The sequence below is a fragment of the Rhamphochromis longiceps genome, linkage group LG12 (assembly GCF_057381845.1).
Source record: "Rhamphochromis longiceps isolate RC_006_pf linkage group LG12, R_longiceps_female_GT1.1, whole genome shotgun sequence".
In the NCBI taxonomy this organism is placed as follows: domain Eukaryota; kingdom Metazoa; phylum Chordata; class Actinopteri; order Cichliformes; family Cichlidae; genus Rhamphochromis; species Rhamphochromis longiceps.
The window spans coordinates 9,555,933-9,575,899 of record NC_140568.1 but is presented as its reverse complement, the minus strand read 5'-3'; the positions used below and the strand labels follow the sequence as shown (position 1 = coordinate 9,575,899).

The 19,967-nt window shown below is 39.1% G+C and overlaps 3 protein-coding genes and 1 pseudogene across 3 annotated transcripts; 1 reads left to right on the top strand and 3 right to left on the bottom strand.

Moving 5' to 3' along the window:
• Window positions 1-819: 819 nt before the first annotated feature.
• LOC146656878 (E3 ubiquitin-protein ligase NEURL3-like) lies at window positions 820-3,349 on the bottom strand. Its single transcript, XM_085426894.1, has 4 exons — window positions 3,262-3,349; window positions 1,698-2,207; window positions 1,404-1,562; window positions 820-1,254 (listed from the first exon to the last, which is right to left on the bottom strand). Exons 1-4 carry the CDS (start codon window positions 3,317-3,319, stop codon window positions 1,079-1,081), a joined length of 903 nt encoding a protein of 300 aa, XP_085283020.1. The 5' UTR covers window positions 3,320-3,349; the 3' UTR covers window positions 820-1,078.
• Window positions 3,350-8,136: 4,787 nt separating this feature from the next.
• On the bottom strand, window positions 8,137-9,820 carry LOC146656877 (E3 ubiquitin-protein ligase NEURL3-like; annotated as a pseudogene).
• A 2,180-nt stretch (window positions 9,821-12,000) lies between these two features.
• Window positions 12,001-14,164, bottom strand: LOC146656876 (E3 ubiquitin-protein ligase NEURL3-like). Its single transcript, XM_085426866.1, has 4 exons — window positions 14,066-14,164; window positions 12,867-13,376; window positions 12,595-12,738; window positions 12,001-12,479 (listed from the first exon to the last, which is right to left on the bottom strand). The coding sequence occupies exons 1-4, from the start codon at window positions 14,121-14,123 to the stop codon at window positions 12,316-12,318; spliced, it is 876 nt and encodes a 291-aa protein (XP_085282992.1). The 5' UTR covers window positions 14,124-14,164; the 3' UTR covers window positions 12,001-12,315.
• A 2,980-nt stretch (window positions 14,165-17,144) lies between these two features.
• Window positions 17,145-19,442, top strand: LOC146656875 (homeobox protein Nkx-6.3-like). Its single transcript, XM_085426886.1, has 3 exons — window positions 17,145-17,907; window positions 18,494-18,663; window positions 19,032-19,442. The coding sequence occupies exons 1-3, from the start codon at window positions 17,493-17,495 to the stop codon at window positions 19,260-19,262; spliced, it is 816 nt and encodes a 271-aa protein (XP_085283012.1). The 5' UTR covers window positions 17,145-17,492; the 3' UTR covers window positions 19,263-19,442.
• Window positions 19,443-19,967: the final 525 nt, after the last annotated feature.

Here is a 19,967-nt window from a genome sequence, read left to right as displayed (position 1 = left end):
ATTGTTCCTCCTGTATCCGAGGTTCGACTAACGGACGAACTCTCCTTTCCAGCACCCTGGCATAGACTTTCCCAGGGAGGCTGAGGAGTGTGATCCCCCTGTAGTTGGAACACACCCTCCGGTCCCCTTTCTTAAAGATGGGGACCACCACCCCGGTCTGCCAGTCCACAGGTACTGCCCCTGATCTCCACGCAACACGTAATTTATTCATGAAAATAAAAAATAATTGTTTTGAATTAATGAATTTCTTATTGCATGCTTTATTGTACAATTAATTATTGAAAAACAAAATGCGAGATTGTTTGTAATCTTTGCTAACCACAACATGACCTGATCGCTGGATTGAAAGTTTCGTTTTTTGCTTTAGCATCATTATTCCTGCGATGTCTTGACACAACTAAGTGTTTGAAAATGCTCTTGTGTTCCAAGCAAGCTTTTGTTTTCAAGCTACTCTGTCTCTTCTTATATGATGCCCTCCATTTATTTATAGTTCAGTTCAGTCATGACTGCAATTTGGTTCTCTTGTTAATCTTTAAGGTATGTTTAACCGCTGTTCACACGTGTGTATTTCTTTATCCCCCAACATGTTCTATTTAATATGCACTGCTATTGATTTATTTCTTATAGCAACATCCTTAAAAACACATTAGAGAAGAAAATATGATGATTGAAACAAGGTTATTTATGTTTTCTTTCCATTGTCTAAGCACAAACACTATAACAATTTTAAGACAAAACGAGTTTATGAAAATCAAACATCTCTTTAAGATTTACACCAACCTATAAAATATACTGTACAGAAATTTTTTGTTATAATGCTATTTTACATATTCACATACATACATATTTTGCACTTAGTGCAATATTTTGTCTCGTCACATACTGACTTAATTGCAATATTTACATAAAAATAGTCCAGTTTGACATCTTTACATGAATTTGAGGACATTTCATCACTCTGAAATTTTTACATGTTTAACAAAACAGAAAAGCCAAACATGACAAAGCGTCATAATAAGTGCCATTCACTGTGTGTCGGTAGTTTATATTTGGTGATTCTTGGCTGGTGTGTCAGAGCTTAGACGTCTATAAACCGCCTCTCCTTTACTGATGGAGCTCTGATCTTGTGTCGACACAGCGGGCAGGTGCCAAACTCTTGACAGACTCTGGAGTCACAGTCTTTACATAAACACCGGTGGCCACAAGGCAGTGTGATTCTGGCCTCCTTCACCATGCACACCACACAGACGTTATCTATAACCAGAAGAGAGAGACTCTAATTACAAATGCGACATCAGGCATATGTGAGACCACACTATTACAACTGATTTCACTGATCACACTCTGTGGTCAGAAATGTGCAACGGAAATCAGACATTAATGTTTGGAGGGACTGTTTTTACCTGCTGGGATTTCCATGTCAAGACAGGACATGCAGTTATCAGGTCTGAAGTCTGAAACATCAGGAACTGAACCAAAGTGACTGTAAGAATCAGGTGAGATGAGCGGTTCGGGTGCAGGACAGGATCTTCTAGTGCAAAGGAGCTTTGTTTTTTTGGAGCCTGCAGCAAAGACAAAAGCATATTTCAACAGTTAGTCATTGTTTATTGCTGTCAGTGCATATGAAATGCTCTGCCTTCACAGAACAGGAAAAACCTGCTGTAAGGCAGATAAAACTGTGGTTCTAGTGAACTTGCCTTGGAGTAAAATGGAGCGCGTCTTCCCGTAAATGTCTATCATGGCCCACAGAGGCTGGCTGAGGTCCACTCCTGTCAGCCACTTGTGCTGCCTGTTGCTGACAGCTACGTATATGCTGCCACCATGAGAAACCCAAAACTCCAGCTCTGAACCTGCTTGGCAGTAGGATTCATTTACAGGCACAGCCCAGTGTCCAGGTTTGTCAGTGAGGTTGGGGATGGCCAAGCAGGGCAGGGGCAGAGATCTGCTTGAGGGTGGCACAGTGGTAAAGCCCACACGCAGAGCTCCCTGCCAGTTGATCGAATCCCTCTCCACTCTCAGACGAATCCTCTCCTGGACTCTCACTGGACGGTTGCTGAACACCAGCCCATTCTTGAAGGTGTTATCAGTCTTCTCTGCGAGTCGACCTCCATGACTCAAGCGGACCTTTTCTCCCACAGCCTGACGGTGGAAGTTCAGACGACCAAGACAAAGCAGACTGCATCTGTGTGACACCTCTGACTGAAGAACTACAAAGAATAAAAACACACAGTTATGAATGTTGATGTCAAATCATGTTATTTCCAGAGAATTACTTAATAGCAACAATCACAATAACAATAAGTGTCCCTTACATTTGTGATGTGTAGGAACCTCAAAACTATTTTTTTTAACTGAAATTAGGTTGGGGTTTTTTTTTTGCCTGTCCCGTTTGGTTCTTTTGCCATCAGAATTATTGTCTTAAGGCGAGGAAAGATGCCCAACGGATTTACTTTACCAAATTGACCATCACAGCCTTGCCGCAATGGTCTATTTGATTCACCTTTTATTGTTTATTTTATTTTATTTTTATTTTCACTTGCTAGATACAGGACAGACTTGAATTGAAATGAGGTTTAAAATTTTAAAAAGTTCAACAAAGATTTTTTCAGTTTAAAGGTCAATTGGTCATGTCGCAAATTTTTATAATTTTCATTCTTATAAAATAATAATAATGATAATAATACTAATAAAAATAAAAATAATGCTGTGTTAATAGGTGAATTGCCATATTAATTGGATTAAAGAAGCTACATATGTCAAGCTGTTTTTAATACTTCATATTAAAGTTAAATTGTGCAAACTGTAGCCAAAATTTCATTTTCATTTTAACAGTACAAAAGCAGACATATAAATAAGTCAGAATAAAACTAGCAAACTCCCGCACTCTTGTTTTTGCAAAGCATGCGGAAATCTGGACGTCTTTCAAGCTGACGAGCTAAAGTCGTTGCACAAAGTTGCATTTGTTTGGTACAAGTTGTCTGAGTGGTAAACTTAGTTCATTATTTGGCACTTTGCTTTGTATTGTGTTGTCTTAACAGGGATACTACTTCTTAAATGACAAAACTGGTGCTGCACTGGAGCACATGCTAGATTTGGGGAAATTTGCAAAATCTTTTGAGCTGCAGCATTTTGCACCCCCTTACTGTGTATTACAATAAAAGTACATAAACAGCTGTTATGTGTTAATTTATGCAACTAAGTATCAGCTTGATAATGATTTGTTTATCAAACTGAGAAATATAGTTCTCTCTAAAGACTTACCAGAGTTCTTGTTTTTATTTTCTCTTGCCATCTTGGAGATGTAGAAAAAACTTGTCATACAAGTCTTGATGCATGATGAGGTCGAGTGTCCTCAAGTCAGGTGTGTTGACTACCTTTTAATCATGGAGTACGTGAGGTTTGAAAACAGAAACACACCCAGACAAAGGGGAGGGACAGAGGGAGGCACCAAAGTTTGGAAATTTACCTGAAGTGTGATCTGGGCTTTTATTGTGGATTCCCAGTTTCCTTTCCACCCTTGTTAGTTTAGTATCTTCTCTTTGTGCATTTCCCTCCAGTAGTTTGTTGTTGTTTTAATCAGCTGATTGCCATTCAGTGTGTACATGTAACATCTCTATGGCTCTTCCAGTTTGAAATGTCACATGAGTCTAATCTTGCAATCACTCATCACAATAGCAAATGCAATAGAAAAAATCTAAAACACGAAAATTGAAACATTTCTTCTATTTTTTATAGTTACATTTAATGTTTTATAATAATAATACAAGTTTGTTGTTGAGTTGGTGATATACTTCATATGGCTTTAGCTGAATAAAACAAACTACGTATTCAAAATCTTTTCTTCATATTTATTTAATAAATGTAAATTGTGGAAAATATATCCAAAGTTACCTCTTAGCAGTGTAGATATACAGTAGTTAAACATGTAATAAGTCATAATGAAACTAGCAAACTCTTGTGCTTTCACTTTAGAGAAGAATGTGAAGATCTGGACTTCATCCAAGATGAGAAATTAAAGTCAATGCTGGAAACTGCAGCGTTTCTTTGGTAAAGTCTGAGTTGCAGTTTTAGTCACTAGATGGCTTGTCTTGATTTGTTTTGCTGATGTGACACACCCACACGCAGGTACCTTGTCAGTGTTTTATCGTCAGTGACAAGATTTTTATTTCCACAGAACCATAAAGTTTGTAGTTTCTTTTTCTTATCGCCATCATTTAACACTTCAGTGTGCAGCTCATTATTAGCACTCTTTCTTTGAACTCTAATTGCTTTACGGCACTTTGCAGCTTTTTAATGCTTATGTTTGGATTGTCTTGTTTTTGTGTCACTTAATCAGAGTTTTAACAGTCGTCTATTTCTTTCCTTTTACAAACCATACCAAGAACAATATATTACATGAGAGGGTATGGAGTGAGCTGTACAACACACTTTTTGGGGGTTTTAACAACGCCCCTATGACTACAGCCCTGGCCTTTCAAGAGGAGTTGCTTGTTGCACTAAGTTCTCATGTTTTGCTGTTCTCTCACCTGTGCCACCTCAGTGGTTTCCCCCATTTGCCATGTTGTCCTTTCCATGTTTTTTCTTTTGATTTCAAGTTTGAGCATGTTTGTTTTATCCCTCTAGTCTCATTTCTTTCCTCAACCTTATTTTTTCACTCTCTCCATGTTTTAGATTTTTTGCCTGTTTTTTGGTTTTCAGGCTTCATCTGCTCCTCCTGAATGGTTTGATTCCACAAAATGACTAAACGGACCATCGCCTGGATTTAAAGGTTTTGAATTTTCCGAGAGTTTGGAGTCCTGAATGTGGGGCTTTTATGGATCCTTTTTCCAAGTGGGCATATCGACATTTCTGATGACTTCGATCCAAATCCAAACATTCACATTTAAATAATTATATAGTTCAAGTTCGAGTTCAAGTTTATTTATATAGCACTTTTAAAACAACAGGTGTTGACCAAAGTACTGTACAATAAAATGGACAAGGCAATAAACATAAAAAAACTGAATAGTGTTTTAGAAGAGAATAACATCCTTAAAAAGAGAATAAAATCATAAAAAAAAGAATAATAGTAACAAACTCATGAAGAACCAAAAGCCAGAGATTAAAAATGGGTCTTTAGACGACTTTTAAAAGTATCCAGTGTTGGGGAGGATCTGATATGCAAAGGCAATGTATTCCAAAGTTTGGGGGCAGTCACAGCAAATGCCCAGTCTCCTCTATGTTTTAATTTGGACCTAGGGATAACAAAAAGCATTTGGTCTGCAGACTTCAAGGATCTTGGGGGAGAATACCAGGTTAGGAGATCAGCAAGATGTGTAGGGGCTAGTCCATGCAACGACTTAAAAACAAGTGTTAAGATCTTAAAGTCAGTTCGAAAGCTGACTGGCAGCCAGTGTAGTGATGGAAGTATAGGAGATATATGATCTCGCTTGCGTGTGCCAGTTAGGAGCCGTGCTGCAGCGTTTTGAACTAGCTGCAGTCGACCGATTGATGAAGAGGTGAACCAGAGTAGATACTATTACAGAAGTCGAGGCGAGATGAGATGAAGGCATGGATCGCTTTCTCAAAATCTCTGAAACAGAGAAAGGGCTTAACTTTTGTAATTAGGCAAAGATGAAAGAAACTGGTTTTGACTACATTATTTATCTGTTTATCAAATGTTAAATTGCTGTCAAAATCACCCCTAAATTTCTTGCAAATGATTTTTTATAATTTTCTCAGGGGCCAAGGTCATAATGGTCAGAAGGACCAAAGACAATGACCTCAGTTTTCTATTCATTTAGATTTAGAAAATTTAGAGGCATCCATGCTTTGACATCTTCTAGACAATCAAACAGTCCCTTCAGAGGATTGACAGATTTTCATTTAGTGGAAGGTTAATCTGAGAATCATCTGCATAACAGTGAAAAGAAATTCCATGTTTTTTAAAAATAGATTCCAACGGGAGAAAAAAGGATTGGACCAAGGATAGAGCCCTGGGGGACCCCACAAAAAGGGTCCTCTTTGGAGACAATGTGTCTCTGAATCTAACAGAGAAAGTACGATTAGATAAGTAGGATTTAAACCATTCCAAAGTAAGCCCTTTAATTCCGGCACATTGTTCCAGTCGAGAGATAAGAATCCTGTGATCTACTGTGTCGAAAGCAGCACTGAGGTCTAATAATATTAAAATAGCAGAATCTCCAGAGTCGGTAAAAGTTAAAAGGTCATTAGAAACTTTTAAAAGAGCGGTTTCAGTGCTATGCCAATGTCATGTTATTCTAAGAAGGTCTGGAGGGACAATTTTCTCCAGCACTTTTGACAAAAAGGACAATTTAGAGATTGGGTGGTAATTTGATAGAACTGTTGAGTCCAGATTCTGCTTTTTAAGGATGGGTTCCACCACAGCATGTTTAGAATCAGAGGGAACAGACCCAGACTGAAGACTGCTATTGACAATAGAAAGCAGACATGTACCAGCAGTGTCAAAAAACATCTTTCAGTAACCTAGGTGGAATGATATCCAGGGTACATTTTGAAGGTCTCAAGTTTCTGACAACTTCATTAAGTAATGAAAGGGATACTGGCTCGAAGTGATCAAAAACAGCCAAGGTTGGAGTATAAACACCTGGGTCAGAAATGGGAGGAATAATGTGGGATCTAATATCTACAATTTTATTAATGAAGAATTTCATTAGATTCCAACTTATGTTCACTGCTATATGAGGATCAGCAGTGGGAGGATTAAGAACTGAGTTTATAATACCAAATTAAATCCGAGGTTTATGACAGTTGTTGGACACGATCTTGGAAAAGTATTTTATTTTAGCTGCTCTTACAACTTTCTGGCAACTTGACAGGGATTCTCTAAGTGCCTCAAATGACACTTGGAGATGGTATTTTTTCCATTTTCTTTCCGCTTTTCTACATGCCCGTCTGCATTCCCTGGTGTCATTATTTAACCACGGTTGGGTTTTAGGTTTTAGATACCTAGTGGTACAAGGAGCAATGGAATCCAGTATTTCCAGACAAGCTGAGCTGAACAAGGAAAGCAGACTATCAGTGGTCGAATGAGTGGTACTGTCAGTAGGTGATGCCGGATTTAGATTTTTGTAGGAATGGGCAAAGCGATCTGCTGTATTTGAATTAATCGTGCAAGATCGGAGCTTGGGCACAACAGATCTACCAGGCTGACCTGAAAAGGGAAACTCAAATAGGACAGGCATGTGGTCCGAAAAATGTATATTACAGATTTCAGTGTCAGTGACTGATAGGCCGTAAGAGAGTACGAGAACCAGGGTATGACCGCGTTCGTGAGTTGGGCCTTTGACTGACTGGACAAGATTAAAGGAGTCTATAAGGTTTAAAAAAATCATTGGTCAGTGGGGTATCTAAACAGCAAATATGAATATTAAAATCTCGTATGATATTTTGGTAGAACACCAGCCAAGAATTCAGAAAAGTCTTGTATAAAGTTCTTATTATAGTTAGGAGGTCAACACACCAGCGCACATAGCACCGGAGTGGACAAGTGGATTTCATATAAACGTATATTTGTGGATTAAAGGGTAAAAATGTTAAAGGATAAAGGGTAATGTTTGGTGACAACAACATGACCTGATCAGTGATTTGAGAGTGTAATTTTTTTATGCATATTTGCATCATTATTCTTCCTACGTGCAAACACAAATGCACGTTTGGAAATGAACACATTGTAGCACATTTCTGTTCTTACAATCAGCCACACAGTCTGCTCTTATCTGAAAACCAACATTTATTTTTACTTCCGCTCATTCCTGACTGTAGAGATATGAGCTGTAGACAGATGCTTCTTTTCCTAAACACACTTCACTGAAAAAAATTGTTTTTGAGGGTTTTGTTACAGCATGTACCCTTAAAACATAATAGAGTTTATGTTTTTTACCATCAACACATTACAATTTTCAGACATACAAAAATACAACACTGCTTTAAGATTTGCATCGAGGTAGAAAAGTGCACTGTACAGACAAAGTTATCATTATAAATAATATAGAAATAGCAGCAGATTTTGCATTTAGTGCAGTATTTTCACTGTAACAGTCACTCTGTAACTTCTCTTTGGTGATTTCTGGCTTCTGTCTAGGAGCTCAGACCAGACTTGAAACACACCACTACTCACAAGATCAGAGCTGATGAAGCTCTGATCTTGTGTCGACACAGCGGGCAGGTGCCAAACTCCTGAAAAACTCTGGAGTTGCAGTGTTTACATAAACACCGGTGGCCACACGGCAGTGTGATTCTGGCCTCCTTCACCATGCACACCACACAGGTTATATCTGTGAGCAGAAGAGAGAGATCCTGAATTAGAAAAATGTGACATCAGGAAATGAGACCACACTCTGTGTGAAATGTGCAACTGAAATCAGATAGCGACTTTTGAAGGGACTGTTTTCACCTCCTGGCATTTTCATGTCAAGACAGGAGATGCAGTCATCACAACTGAAGTCCGAAACTGAACCAAAGTGGCTGTAAGCATCAGGTGAGGTGAGGGGTTCAGGTGCAGGACAGGATCTTTTGGTACAAAATAGATCTTTTTTCTCTGAGCCTGCAGCACAGAGAAAATAATATTTTAAAAGTCATTCAGACAACATTTATCGCTGTCAGAACATGGGAATTGCTGTGCCTTCACAGAACAGGAAAAACCTGCTGTAAGGCAAATATAACTGTAGTTGAACTTGCCTTGGAGTAAAATGGAGCGCGTCTGGCCGTAGACGTCTATCATGGCCCACAGAGGCTGGCTGAGGTCCACTCCTGTCAGCCACTTATACCGCCTGTTGCTGACAGCTACGTATATGCTGCCACCATGAGAAACCCAAAACTTCAGCTCTGAACCTGCTTGGCAGTAGGATTCATTTACAGGCACAGCCCAGTGTCCAGGCTTGTCAGTGAGGTTGGGGATGGCCATGCAGGGCAGGGGCAGAGATCTGCTTGAGGGTGGCACAGTGGTAAAGCCCACTGAACACCAGCCCATTCTTGAAGGTGTTCTCAGTCTTCTCTGCGAGTCGACCTCCATGACTCAAGCGGACCTTTTCTCCCACAGCTTGATTGTGGAAGGTCAGAGGACCAAGACAGCGTGAGCTGCATCTGTGTGACACCTCTGACTGAAGAACTACAAAGATAGAAAATGGAAACATATGAAACCATGTCTGTGTCCTAAGATTTATTCAAGATTTTTTAACTGCACATTTTTCAGGTAGGTGACATATCACATTTACTTAATTAAAAGAAGCTACATATCAAAGTTATTGCTTCATATTTAATAATACATTTAAAGCCAAAGTTTCCTCTTAATAGTCTAGAAATAGATAAACATGTAAACAGAAAACTGCTGTGGTTTCACAAAGAAGCTTGTTTGGTCTGGACTTCATCCAAGCTGAGAAATTCAGTGCTGGAGATTGCAGTGTTTGTTTGGTGAAGTCTGTGTTGCCGTCTCAGTCCACTAGATGGCCTGTGTTGATTTGTTTTCTGTGTTTTATCATCATTGGAAAGATTTTAATTTCCAAAGAAACAAAGCTTCTAGTTTCTTTTTATAAGAAACTTCAGTGTGCAGCTCATTATTAGCACTCTGTCTTTGAACTCATTTGCTAATCACTTGCTTTATGGCACTTTGCTGTTTTTCAATGTTTACTTTTGCATTGTCTTGTTTCTATATTATGTTTCTGTAAAAGAATGAAATGAGCTGCTGTAAGTTGATTTTTGCAACCAAACATCATCTTGATAATGATTCCTTTATCAAACTGAGATATAAAATTCTCTGTAAAGACTTACCAGCGTTCTTGTTCTTACTTTCTCTTGCCATCTTGAAGGTGCAAATAAATCTTGTCATGCGAGTCCTGATGGATGATGAGGTTGAGAGTCATCAAGTCATGAGTGTTAACTACCTTTGAATGATGAAGTACGTGAAGTATGAACACACGCCCAGCATCACCAGTAAAGGGAATGGGGAGGGACAGAGGGAGGCACCAAAGTTTGGAAAATTACCTGATGTGAACAATAACATAATTTGGTGATTTGATTATTAGTCATTTCCTCTTTTATTTTTTTATTCCAATGTTCTTTGCACCCTTGTTAGTTTCGTCAGATTCTCCATCTTGGTTTGAGAAAATTATTTTAATTATTTAATCATCTGTACCACCTCTGTGGCTTCTCCTATTTCCTGTGTTGTTCTTTCAGTAGTGACGTATTGCTGCTGTCGTTCTAATTTTCTTTTATTCCCCTTTTGAATTCAAGTTTGAACTTTTCTTCTATTTTATACATGTTGTAGATCTTTTGCCAGTTTTTTGGATTTCAGGCATCCTCTGCTCCTCCTGAATGGTTTGAATCCACAAAATGATTGAAACGACCATCGTCTGGATTTAAAGTTTTTGAATTTGGAATTTTTCCAAGAGTTCGGAGTCCTGAATTTGGGGCTTTTTTGAGCTCTTTGTTACAGTGGACATACCAACATTTATGGTCATCTAAATTTTAACTTGTGTTCACAGTTGGGTGTGTTGGAGCGCCAATATCAGCTAAATGAAGACATCAGGAAACCTAAAGACCAGTGTTGGTCAAGTTACTTGAAAATAGTAATTAGTTACTAATTAGTGACTACTGAAAGTAATCCTGTTACTTTACTGGTTACTTTTTTCAAAAGTAATTATTTACTTTATTACTTAGTTACTTTTTAAAAACATGATACACAACTTGAATATCTAATAAAGCAATAGACATTTTATCCCAATTCTATTTATTCTGCAAAATCCATCATATAAAATTGAATCAAGTGAAAAAGTCTCTTTTAAAAATTGTTTTATTAGTTTTAATCTTTTAACTTTATGCATATTGCATTAAGCAAAAATTATACATGCAAGTCTTTGACTTGGAGACATTTTTTTAACCTACTTTCTGCATATTCCAGCATATAAAATAAAATTATTTTTTTGTGTTTATATTCACTCTTTCAAATAGATGCAAGTAAAACACAGCAATAAATAAATAAAATCAAAGATTCAGTGGCACTAAGTCCTGTCACTCTTGAGTCTATTTTCACCTGTTTAGCAGGAGTGGAGCAGGCGGAGGTTTGCCTGGTGCTGCAGCGGTCATGTCAGTGGGGGGATGCCGGGGTTTCTCTGTGAATTTCACATTCCTGTTCAGTGTGTACAGTGGAAGCTAATGTTTTTGTCACTTTTTACGGAATCAAACTCAAAGTAAGGTCAGTACGTCCACGCTTTAAACGCTGGATGGCCGTACTGTCTCCCACACTTCATATTATCCATTGCTGATCAACACATATCTGTTGTTGCCACGGGCGTCGCACGCTCGTACGTCATTGTCACGAGACACTCCCGCGAACAAAATCACGGTTTAGTAACGCAGCGTGCTTACAGGAAAGTAACAGTAATCTAATTACTTTTTTTGCAATAGTAATCCCTTGCTTTACTCATTACTTGAAAGCACGTTACCTTAAATGCGTTACTGCCCATTTCTGCTCACACCAAAGGTCTTACTGTTGTTACGTTTTCTGTTCACAGATTGATTTAATATTGTTAGTTTTTACTCATAAACACCAACTTTAAGTACTGAACACAAACTCAAAGGCAGCACAAACATGTCTGATTGTGTTAATTTTAGCCTTCAAGGACAAAGTGCAAACAAATATTTGCTGTTTCAGTTTATTTTGACCACTTTTATGTAATAATTCACTCTGATTATTTATTTTTAGTTTGATGAAACATTTTATAAATATTGAAATATGTAAAAATCAAGTAATGATGGAACTAGGTTCATTTACTTTCACATTTAAAGAATTATATAAACACATGTTTGTGAATTAAAAGGTAAAAAATGTGTTTGTGTTAAATTAAGATCGCTATGGTTATGTTTGGTGGCAACAACATGACCTGATCAGTGATTTGGGAGTGTAGTTTTTCTATTATCAGCCACACAGTCTGCTCTTATCTGAAAACCAACATTTATTTTCACGTCCGCTCATTCCTGACTGTAGAGACATGAGCTGTAGACAGATGCTTCTTTTCCAAAACACGCTTCATTGAAAAATATTGTTTTTGAGGTTATTTTTAACCCTTAAAACATAACAGAGTTTATCTTTTTTACCATCAACACATTACAATTTTTAGACAAAAATGCAACACTGCTTTAAGATTTACATCGAGGTAGAAAAGTACGCTGTACAGACAAAGTTATCATTATAAATAATATAGAAATAGCAGCAGATTTTGCATTTAGTGCAGTATTTTCACTGTTACAGTCACTCTGTAACTTCTCTTTGGTGATTTCTGGCTTCTGTCTCGGAGCTCAGACCAGCTCCTCTGCCGATGGAGCTCTGATCTTGTGTCGACACAGCGGGCAGGTGCCAAACTCCTGAAAAACTCTGGAGTTGCAGTGTCTACATAAACACCGGTGGCCACACGGCAGTGTGATTCTGGCCTCTTTCACCATGCACACCGCACAGGTTATATCTGTGAGCAGAAGAGAGAGATCCTGAATTAGAAAAATGTGACATCAGGAAATGAGACCACACTCTGTGTGAAATGTGCAACTGAAATCAGCAATGTTTAAAGGAACTCTTTTTACCTGTTGGGACTTCTGTGTCAAGACAGGAGATGCAGTCATCATCAGTGAAGTCTGAAACATCAGAAACTGAACCAGCAAGTGAAGTGAGAGATTCAGGTGGAGGACACGATCTTCTAGTGCAAAACAGCTCACGTTTCTCTGAACCTGCAGCAAAGAGAAAAAAATGTTTTAATAGGCATTCAGACATTTATCACTGTCAGAGCATGCTGTGCCTTTGGACACCGAGAAAAGCTGCTGTAAGGCAACTATAACTGTGGTTCTAGTGAACTTGCCTAGGAGCAAAATGGAGCACGTCTGCCCGTAGATGTCTATCATGGCCCACAGCGGCTGGCTGAGGTTCACTCCTGTTAGCTTCTTACACGGCCTGTTGTTGACAGCTACGTATATGCTGCCACCACGAGAAACCCAAAACTCCAGCTCTGAACCTGCTTCACAAACAGATTCATCCAGTGGAACAGCCCAGTGTCCAGGCTTGTCAGTGAGGTTAGGAATGGCCATGCAGGGCAAAGGTAGAGATCTGGCTGAGGGTGGCACGTTGGTAAAGCCCACACGCAGAGCTCCATCCCAGATGAATGAATCCCTCTGCACTCTCAGACGAATCCTCTCCTGGACTCTCACTGGACGGCTGCTGAACACCAGCCCATTCTTGAACGTGGCCTCAGTCTTCTCTGCGAGTCGACCTCCATGACTCAGGCAGATCTTTTCTCCCACAGCCTGACGGTGGAAGTTCAGAGGACCGAGACAGAGCAGACTGCATCTGTGTGACACCTCTGACTGGAGAACTACAAAGAATAAAAACACAAACACAACAAATTATTTTACAGGCAGAACATGGTTTAGTAAATGAAAATCACTACTGTAACAATATACTTGCATTTAATGGTTAATTAACAGGTTCTATGATCTATCATTAGTCAGATTCAAGCTGTGTGAGTGTGATCATTTACTTTAACAAAACATTCTTGTGAAATTTTATTTGTTAATATTTGATCTATGTATTAGTAATTATACTTTAAATCATGTTAACGTAACTAATATAGTAGTTCAAGAGTGTTCACTTTTGACTAGTACATGAAGTTTCATCCACGCTTAGTAACCTTAAGCTTAAAGCGAACTCTACAAGTTGCCTCATCTATCTGTCAACGGTGAGTTGCAGTCAGCTTCGTCTGCAGTTTCAAAGATTTATCTTGCAGGTGTGACTCACACAGTTATTGTGTATACCTTCATCAGTAACAAGCAGACCATTTCCTGTAAAATATAAACTTTCTGTTCTCCCTCTCTTATCTGCAGTGGTGCCACAGCCATAAAACATTTCTTAATCAACAGTTTAGAAAATATCTTTTACACACAAAAAGAAAAAAAAATGCTACTAACATGTGAAATTGAATTTGCATTGCTCTTTCATTTAGTAAAATCAATTACAACTTTTTCTTGTTGCTTTTTATGCATCAAATTCTCTATAAGGACTTACCGGAGTTCGTGTTGTTGCTCTCCTTCACCATCCTGAAGAGATAAGTAATATTTCTCATATGCGTCTGAATAGAAGATGTGATCGCGTCTGTGTGTTGGTCTGGAGCACATGTGGTTTGGAAACAGAAACAATTCCAGCATGACAAGTTAAAGAAGTGGGACGGACGGGAGTGAGGGAGGAGCCATACTTTGGAAATTCACCTAAAATCCCCCCCGAAAAAAAAAAGACCAGGGTAGTTTTTTGGTTTTTTTCCCCCATAGATTACTGTTTGTCTCGTGATTTCTTTTTAGGTACTGACCTTTGGAGTAAAAGTTCAAACAAAAAAGCACACAGACACATTATGATTTGTGTGAATTCTGCTCACGTGCAACTAGTTTCATTTTCATTATCTGTAATTATTTTGTGGCTTAGGACAAAAGACAATGTTCATGACGAATAAGAATGTGTTTGGTCCTGTATCACTGTCTCAAAAAGATTTTTCAGTATCGTTTTCTTCACTTAACATGCTGCACTCACTGCTGTTTCTATCAGAAATGCAGTGCAGCCTCCTTCCCATTAAACACATTAAATACCAATTATATTATCTTGTTTTAAGATTTGCATCATGGAAATTTTTCACCATATCAAACATATTATTTCCGGAATGACTGTGAGTGTGAACTTAAAGGAGAATCTAGACATGCCTGCAATGAAAGCACGTGACGCTTCATTACACATCTCTGGCTGGTTGTGATTAATCTCTAAAGCGGATGTGTCGCCCTCTACAGGCGCTATGATTGGCTGCTCAGGTCCCGTGACAGGACGAAATTATAGCTTGTAACAGCTGTGAGATCATGACGTTCGGAAATTTACCAGCTCTCCCCCTTTTCCCAAGAAAATCCCAACATTTCGTCACTGATAGACTGTACGTAAAAGCAGCGATGTGTTCCAACGTGTAAAACTGATTGTGAAATGAGAAGAGCGTGTTGTGTGCACTAATTATGTCATTCAACTTGTATTTTGCGCCTATTGGGTTAAGAATGCAATACTTTCTATATGTCATGCACTTAAAGCATTGAGTACTTTATTTAAAAAACAAAAAAATACAAATAATAAAAGTCATAACCTGATATCTGTAAGTTTACATAAAGGTTTATTATTAAACTGTAATCAAATAGTTAAAGAAATTCCAAGAAACACGAAAAAGAAAAGTCCAGATATGAGGCCGGAAATAGTCCTCCCACAGGACATGTTTAACCTACATGATAATGGGTGAGGAAATTGTGCTAAAGCTATTGCAACACAGAAACCAAGGTCTGCCTGAGTCATTAACTCTTTTCAAAGCAGCCACTGTGCTGCTGCTGTTTCCCAGAAACAAGTCCACAGAATAACTCTAATATAAATCACAACAATTCATTTGCATGATTATAAAATCTGATGGGTTTTTTTTTATGACACATAGTTAAATGACACAGTTGCCTGTCCTCCTCAATAGTTTGTTAATGTGCAAAAACAGAGTGGATTACATGACACATTATTACACTGATAAATAAAATAAGAAATGAGATTTTGCCAGTGAATATGGCATTTAATTTAACCAATGTCCTTTGCCTGACAACTCTGTGTAAGACACATTTTGTTTAAAGAGATTAAAGATATAGATGTGCGACAAATTAAAGTAAAACTCTGTAAGATGCTGGGCCACAGGAGCAACTTTACTGCATTTTTTTTCCTCCCTTAATTCTCAGTGTCCTAATTCAACAAGGTGCTAAAAATGTTCTTCAGAGATTTTGGCCCACACTGTCAAATCTGCAGCAACATCGTTTCTGTGCATCCTTGATGCAAAGCTCCTGTTCCACCACATGTCAAAGGTGTTCTATTAAAATGAAATCTGGTGACTACGGGGGCCAAGTGAGTACAGTGAACTCATTTTCATGTTCAAGAAACCAGTTTGAGATTATTTGAGCTCTGTGACACCCACCAGAACATGTGTGTACTGTGGTTATAAAGGAACAAATGTTGTGAATAACAACACTCAGGTAGGCTGTGGAGTTTAAATCATGTCACTTGGCACTAAGGGGTTCAAAACCAAGAAAATATCCTACCAACAACAAGAAGCCAGGATGGATCCATGGTTTCATTTTGTTTTCATGCCAAATTCTGACCAAATGTCTCAGCAGAATCTTATAATGGCAATTCAGTTCAATCCCGTTTCATTTCTATGGCACCAAATCACAAAAACAGTTGCCTCTAGGTGCTTTATAAAGACCTCACGATAATACAGAGAAAACCCCAACAATAAAACAACCTACTTATGAGCAAGCACTTGGTGACTGTGGGAAGGAAAATGGCATTTTAACAGGAAGAGACTCCCTCAGAACCAGCCTCAAAAGCCTCAAAACTCATGTAAATCATCTTTCTTCTCCATTTCAATACTTGCTTTGAACAGATTGTCTTACTCGCATCTACATGCTTCAGTTCACTGAGTTGCTGCCTGGTAACTGGCTGTTAGATATTTGTATTAACCAGCAGTTGTAGAGGTGTACTTAATGAAGTGGCCAGTGAGTATATATTTGACTAAGGGTGGTGCTTAGATTGATCACCTTTCTGATAATGCCTCGGTGGAGGTAAATAGATTTATAAATAGGAATAGGAAAGAGGAAAATAAATAATGATAGACCAAATCCTCACACATCACAGATTTAAGAATGTCTATCTGTAAACCAAGTCTTTATGTTTAGTTTTTCATTTTATAATTATATAATATACAACAAACATTTAACATTTTCTATATACAAAACTGGACTGTTCTGCTATCAAACTAGGAAACAGGGGAACCCTTCCTCCACTCCTCCTCTTCACTCCAGCTGCACTCACACATGGCAGGCCATCAAAAAATCAACTTGTTCCCACTCCATCTGTTCAAAACGCTATTAATCTGCTGCCTTCCAATAAAAGGCTTGGCTTTCACCGAGGAGCCAATAGAATGGCATTAATGCTGCGAGACCCAGGCCAATCCCAAGCTGCATTCTAATGTGGCCTATCTTTATCAAGGTGCCACTCCATTTCCAGATACTGCTTATTTATGATTTCTGAGGAGGGAGCCAGCGGGAGGCATATGTCTTTCGGAGAACACTAAAATCCGTGTCCAGAGGACTCGCAGGAGACTTCAGATATGGAGCTATCACATGCCAAGCTGTGGATAAGAAGAAATCAAATGTGCGAGTGAAGTTTATTTTTCGGATGTGGTGGCAACTTTGACAAAGATCAGAGACTTTGCTGCTCGTGTTCCTAATTGTTTGACTATCTGGAGACGGAGGGTGTGGTACCAAACTCCGACCTCATCTGCTGGTGAGAGAGCTCGTTCTTTGGCCACCAAATATCTTTTTCTACTTGGATCTCATTGGATGTGTTGATAAGACCTAGAGGAAGAGTTACCAGACTTCCCATGGATCCAAACATCCAGGGGTCTTTCCTGTTTAACAACAGCCTCAACCAGTTCCCCTCAGACATCAAGGCACCAGTGTGCCAGTACTCAATGCCCAACTCCTTCTACAAGCTCAGCCCGGGCCTGAACAGCCAGCTGCAGCCAGGGACGCCTCATGGCATCAGTGACATCCTGAGCCGCTCCATGGTCGGGGTGGGCTCCTCGGGCACCGCCACCCTGCTGCCCGGATACTCCAGCATGGGGGGGTTCAGCCCCTCTGTCACCAGCACTTCCATGTACTACAATCGAGACTACAATTCCTCACTGGGCGGCTTCTCCAAACCCGGCGCTGAGTGCCCGATGAAGAGTCGCAGTGTAAACTGCTGGGCAGAAAGCAGCTGTGAGTGGAGAGGAGGGAGGCAGCAGTGCACCAACAGTGAGTCTAAATACTGCAGAGCGGGCTCAGCAGCAGCAGCAGCTCCTCAGCACTGTCATCACACTCTGATCTTCCACTTTAAAAATGGAAACATTATCCAGTAAATACACAAATTTCAGAATCAGATCTGTTATAAACTTGTTATCTATTGAGTTCAGACTCGAGGTTAGATTTTTGATATGACTAAAACTTTTTCTCTCTTTTTGTATTAAAACCTTGAAAATCCATTTATTAAAATGTAACAATCTGTTGTTTATTAGAGGTTGTGCAGACTAAAGGAAAATACAAACAGATCTTTTAAAAACAATTTATTTAATAAACATGTCAAATATTCATTCAAAAGATTTCATTCAATTATGTAGATGATTGAAAAATTATGTTTCATTTAATTCACAAATGGAGACATTTTACTTCGGTTCAGTGTATAAACAACAAATACATGCAGTCTATGAGGGAAATATATATGTGGTCATTTTTTTCCCTGAGCAATGAGCCAAAATGCTGTGGCATTTCAGGCAGAAATTCAGTCCTGTGTCATACATCCGTTTCCTGTAATGTGTTTTTATTTATTTTTTTTTTTTTTCAGGCAGTGGTCCTCTTGGGGAGATGTCCAGCAGGAAAAAACACACCAGGCCGACATTTAGTGGACATCAGATATTTGCTCTGGAGAAAACTTTTGAGCAGACAAAGTATTTGGCAGGGCCAGAGAGAGCGAGACTGGCTTATTCTCTGGGAATGACTGAATCACAAGTCAAGGTAACGTCGCCAGAATCTGCTTACATTTGAGATGAGTGTAAATAAGATTTTTATTTTTGTGTGTGTTCGACAGTTCCACTGATATATATTCCTTGTGGTATATTTGTTTTTTATACCCAGTAGTGTTGACTTGTTTTGAAAGCTGCCACATAAAAAAAGCATACATGTCGTGTGTAAATTCAAGTGCAGCGATAGAAATCTGCAGATCATATACCAGCACATACTCACCCTCAAGCAGAAATGGGGACACAGATTATTTTTCCATACCTTTTCACGTAACACAATGCTTAAAAGAATACTCGATAAGCTGCAGGGCTCCGGTCTACAGGAGTTAGATGACAACTCCCCCGTGCGTTGTGTGTTTTCAGGTTTGGTTTCAGAACCGGCGCACCAAGTGGAGGAAGAAGAGCGCCTCTGAGCCCAGCTCCATACAGACCAACCACTCGGGGCCGGCCGGAGAGGCCTCGGAGAATGAGGTGGAGGACGAGGAGTACAACAAGCCTCTAGACCCCGACTCTGACGACGATAAGATCCGATTGCTGCTGCGCAAACACCGCAGGGCTTTCTCTGTCCTTCGCCTCGGGCCGCACCACATCTGATGCACTTCCTGCAGGCTATAGGCTACACAGGCACACACAGAGACACACGTACAGGCATAAAACTCTCTCAGCACATATGCATGCTGTAATAAATTTCAAACTAGTTTGCAATACGTTTAACTGCTGAGCTGTTTCGCATGATCGGAAAAGGCCCGACAAAAAACATTAAAAGGTCGAACTGACGCAGAGTCTTTAAAAAGTTACTGTAAAAAAAATTGATATCTCTGACTTGTTACACAGTTACTTATGTCACAGAAAGTAACCTTAAGTTATTCCTGCACTCCAATTTTGAACAGCTGGGTCGTTTTCAGTTATGCGTATTTCAAAATAAAGCTCTTCTAAATCCTTGTGTGACTTGCATAATGCTGTCGAAATGCTTTAGTAAACTCTATATACCATAAAACACTAAGATCACAGAGCCTTCGCCCCTAAAGTAGACGCTAAAATTAAAAGGCAATGTGAATTTTCTGAATTTACTTTTGAGTATAATTTCCAAGAACAAGGAGATTTTCCGTGATCGTTACAAAAAGGCCAGAGAAGAGAATGCGTGATCATATGACACGCATTCTAACGTATACGGTTTCCAACAAACTAGAAAGGTAGACTTTTTAAAAGTGGGGGTGTGGCCGGAACAATAAAAGGTAAGCAGACAGTGCTGACGTGCTGTAAAGTGTTTTAATCGTCTACAGTTTGTTTGCTTTAATT

Bases quoted from the DNA above. Each gene is read 5' to 3' on its own strand.
- LOC146656876 (XM_085426866.1), bottom strand. From the start codon at position 14,123: ATGAGAAATATTACTTATCTCTTCAGGATGGTGAAGGAGAGCAACAAC. The intron at 13,377-14,065 runs GTAAGTCCTTAT...TATTCTTTGTAG, and splicing joins GAGCAACAACACGAACTCCG to TTCTCCAGTCAGAGGTGTCA. The intron at 12,480-12,594 runs GTAAAAAGAGTT...TTCTGCTCACAG, and splicing joins TGACACAGAAGTCCCAACAG to ATATAACCTGTGCGGTGTGC.
- LOC146656878 (XM_085426894.1), bottom strand. From the start codon at position 3,319: ATGACAAGTTTTTTCTACATCTCCAAGATGGCAAGAGAAAATAAAAAC. The intron at 1,563-1,697 runs GCAAGTTCACTA...TCTTTGCTGCAG, and splicing joins GCGCTCCATTTTACTCCAAG to GCTCCAAAAAAACAAAGCTC. The intron at 1,255-1,403 runs GTAAAAACAGTC...TTCTGGTTATAG, and splicing joins TGACATGGAAATCCCAGCAG to ATAACGTCTGTGTGGTGTGC.
- LOC146656875 (XM_085426886.1), top strand. From the start codon at position 17,493: ATGGATCCAAACATCCAGGGGTCTTTCCTGTTTAACAACAGCCTCAAC. The intron at 17,908-18,493 runs GTGAGTCTAAAT...TTTTTTTTTCAG, and splicing joins GAGGCAGCAGTGCACCAACA to GCAGTGGTCCTCTTGGGGAG. The intron at 18,664-19,031 runs GTAACGTCGCCA...GTGTGTTTTCAG, and splicing joins TGACTGAATCACAAGTCAAG to GTTTGGTTTCAGAACCGGCG.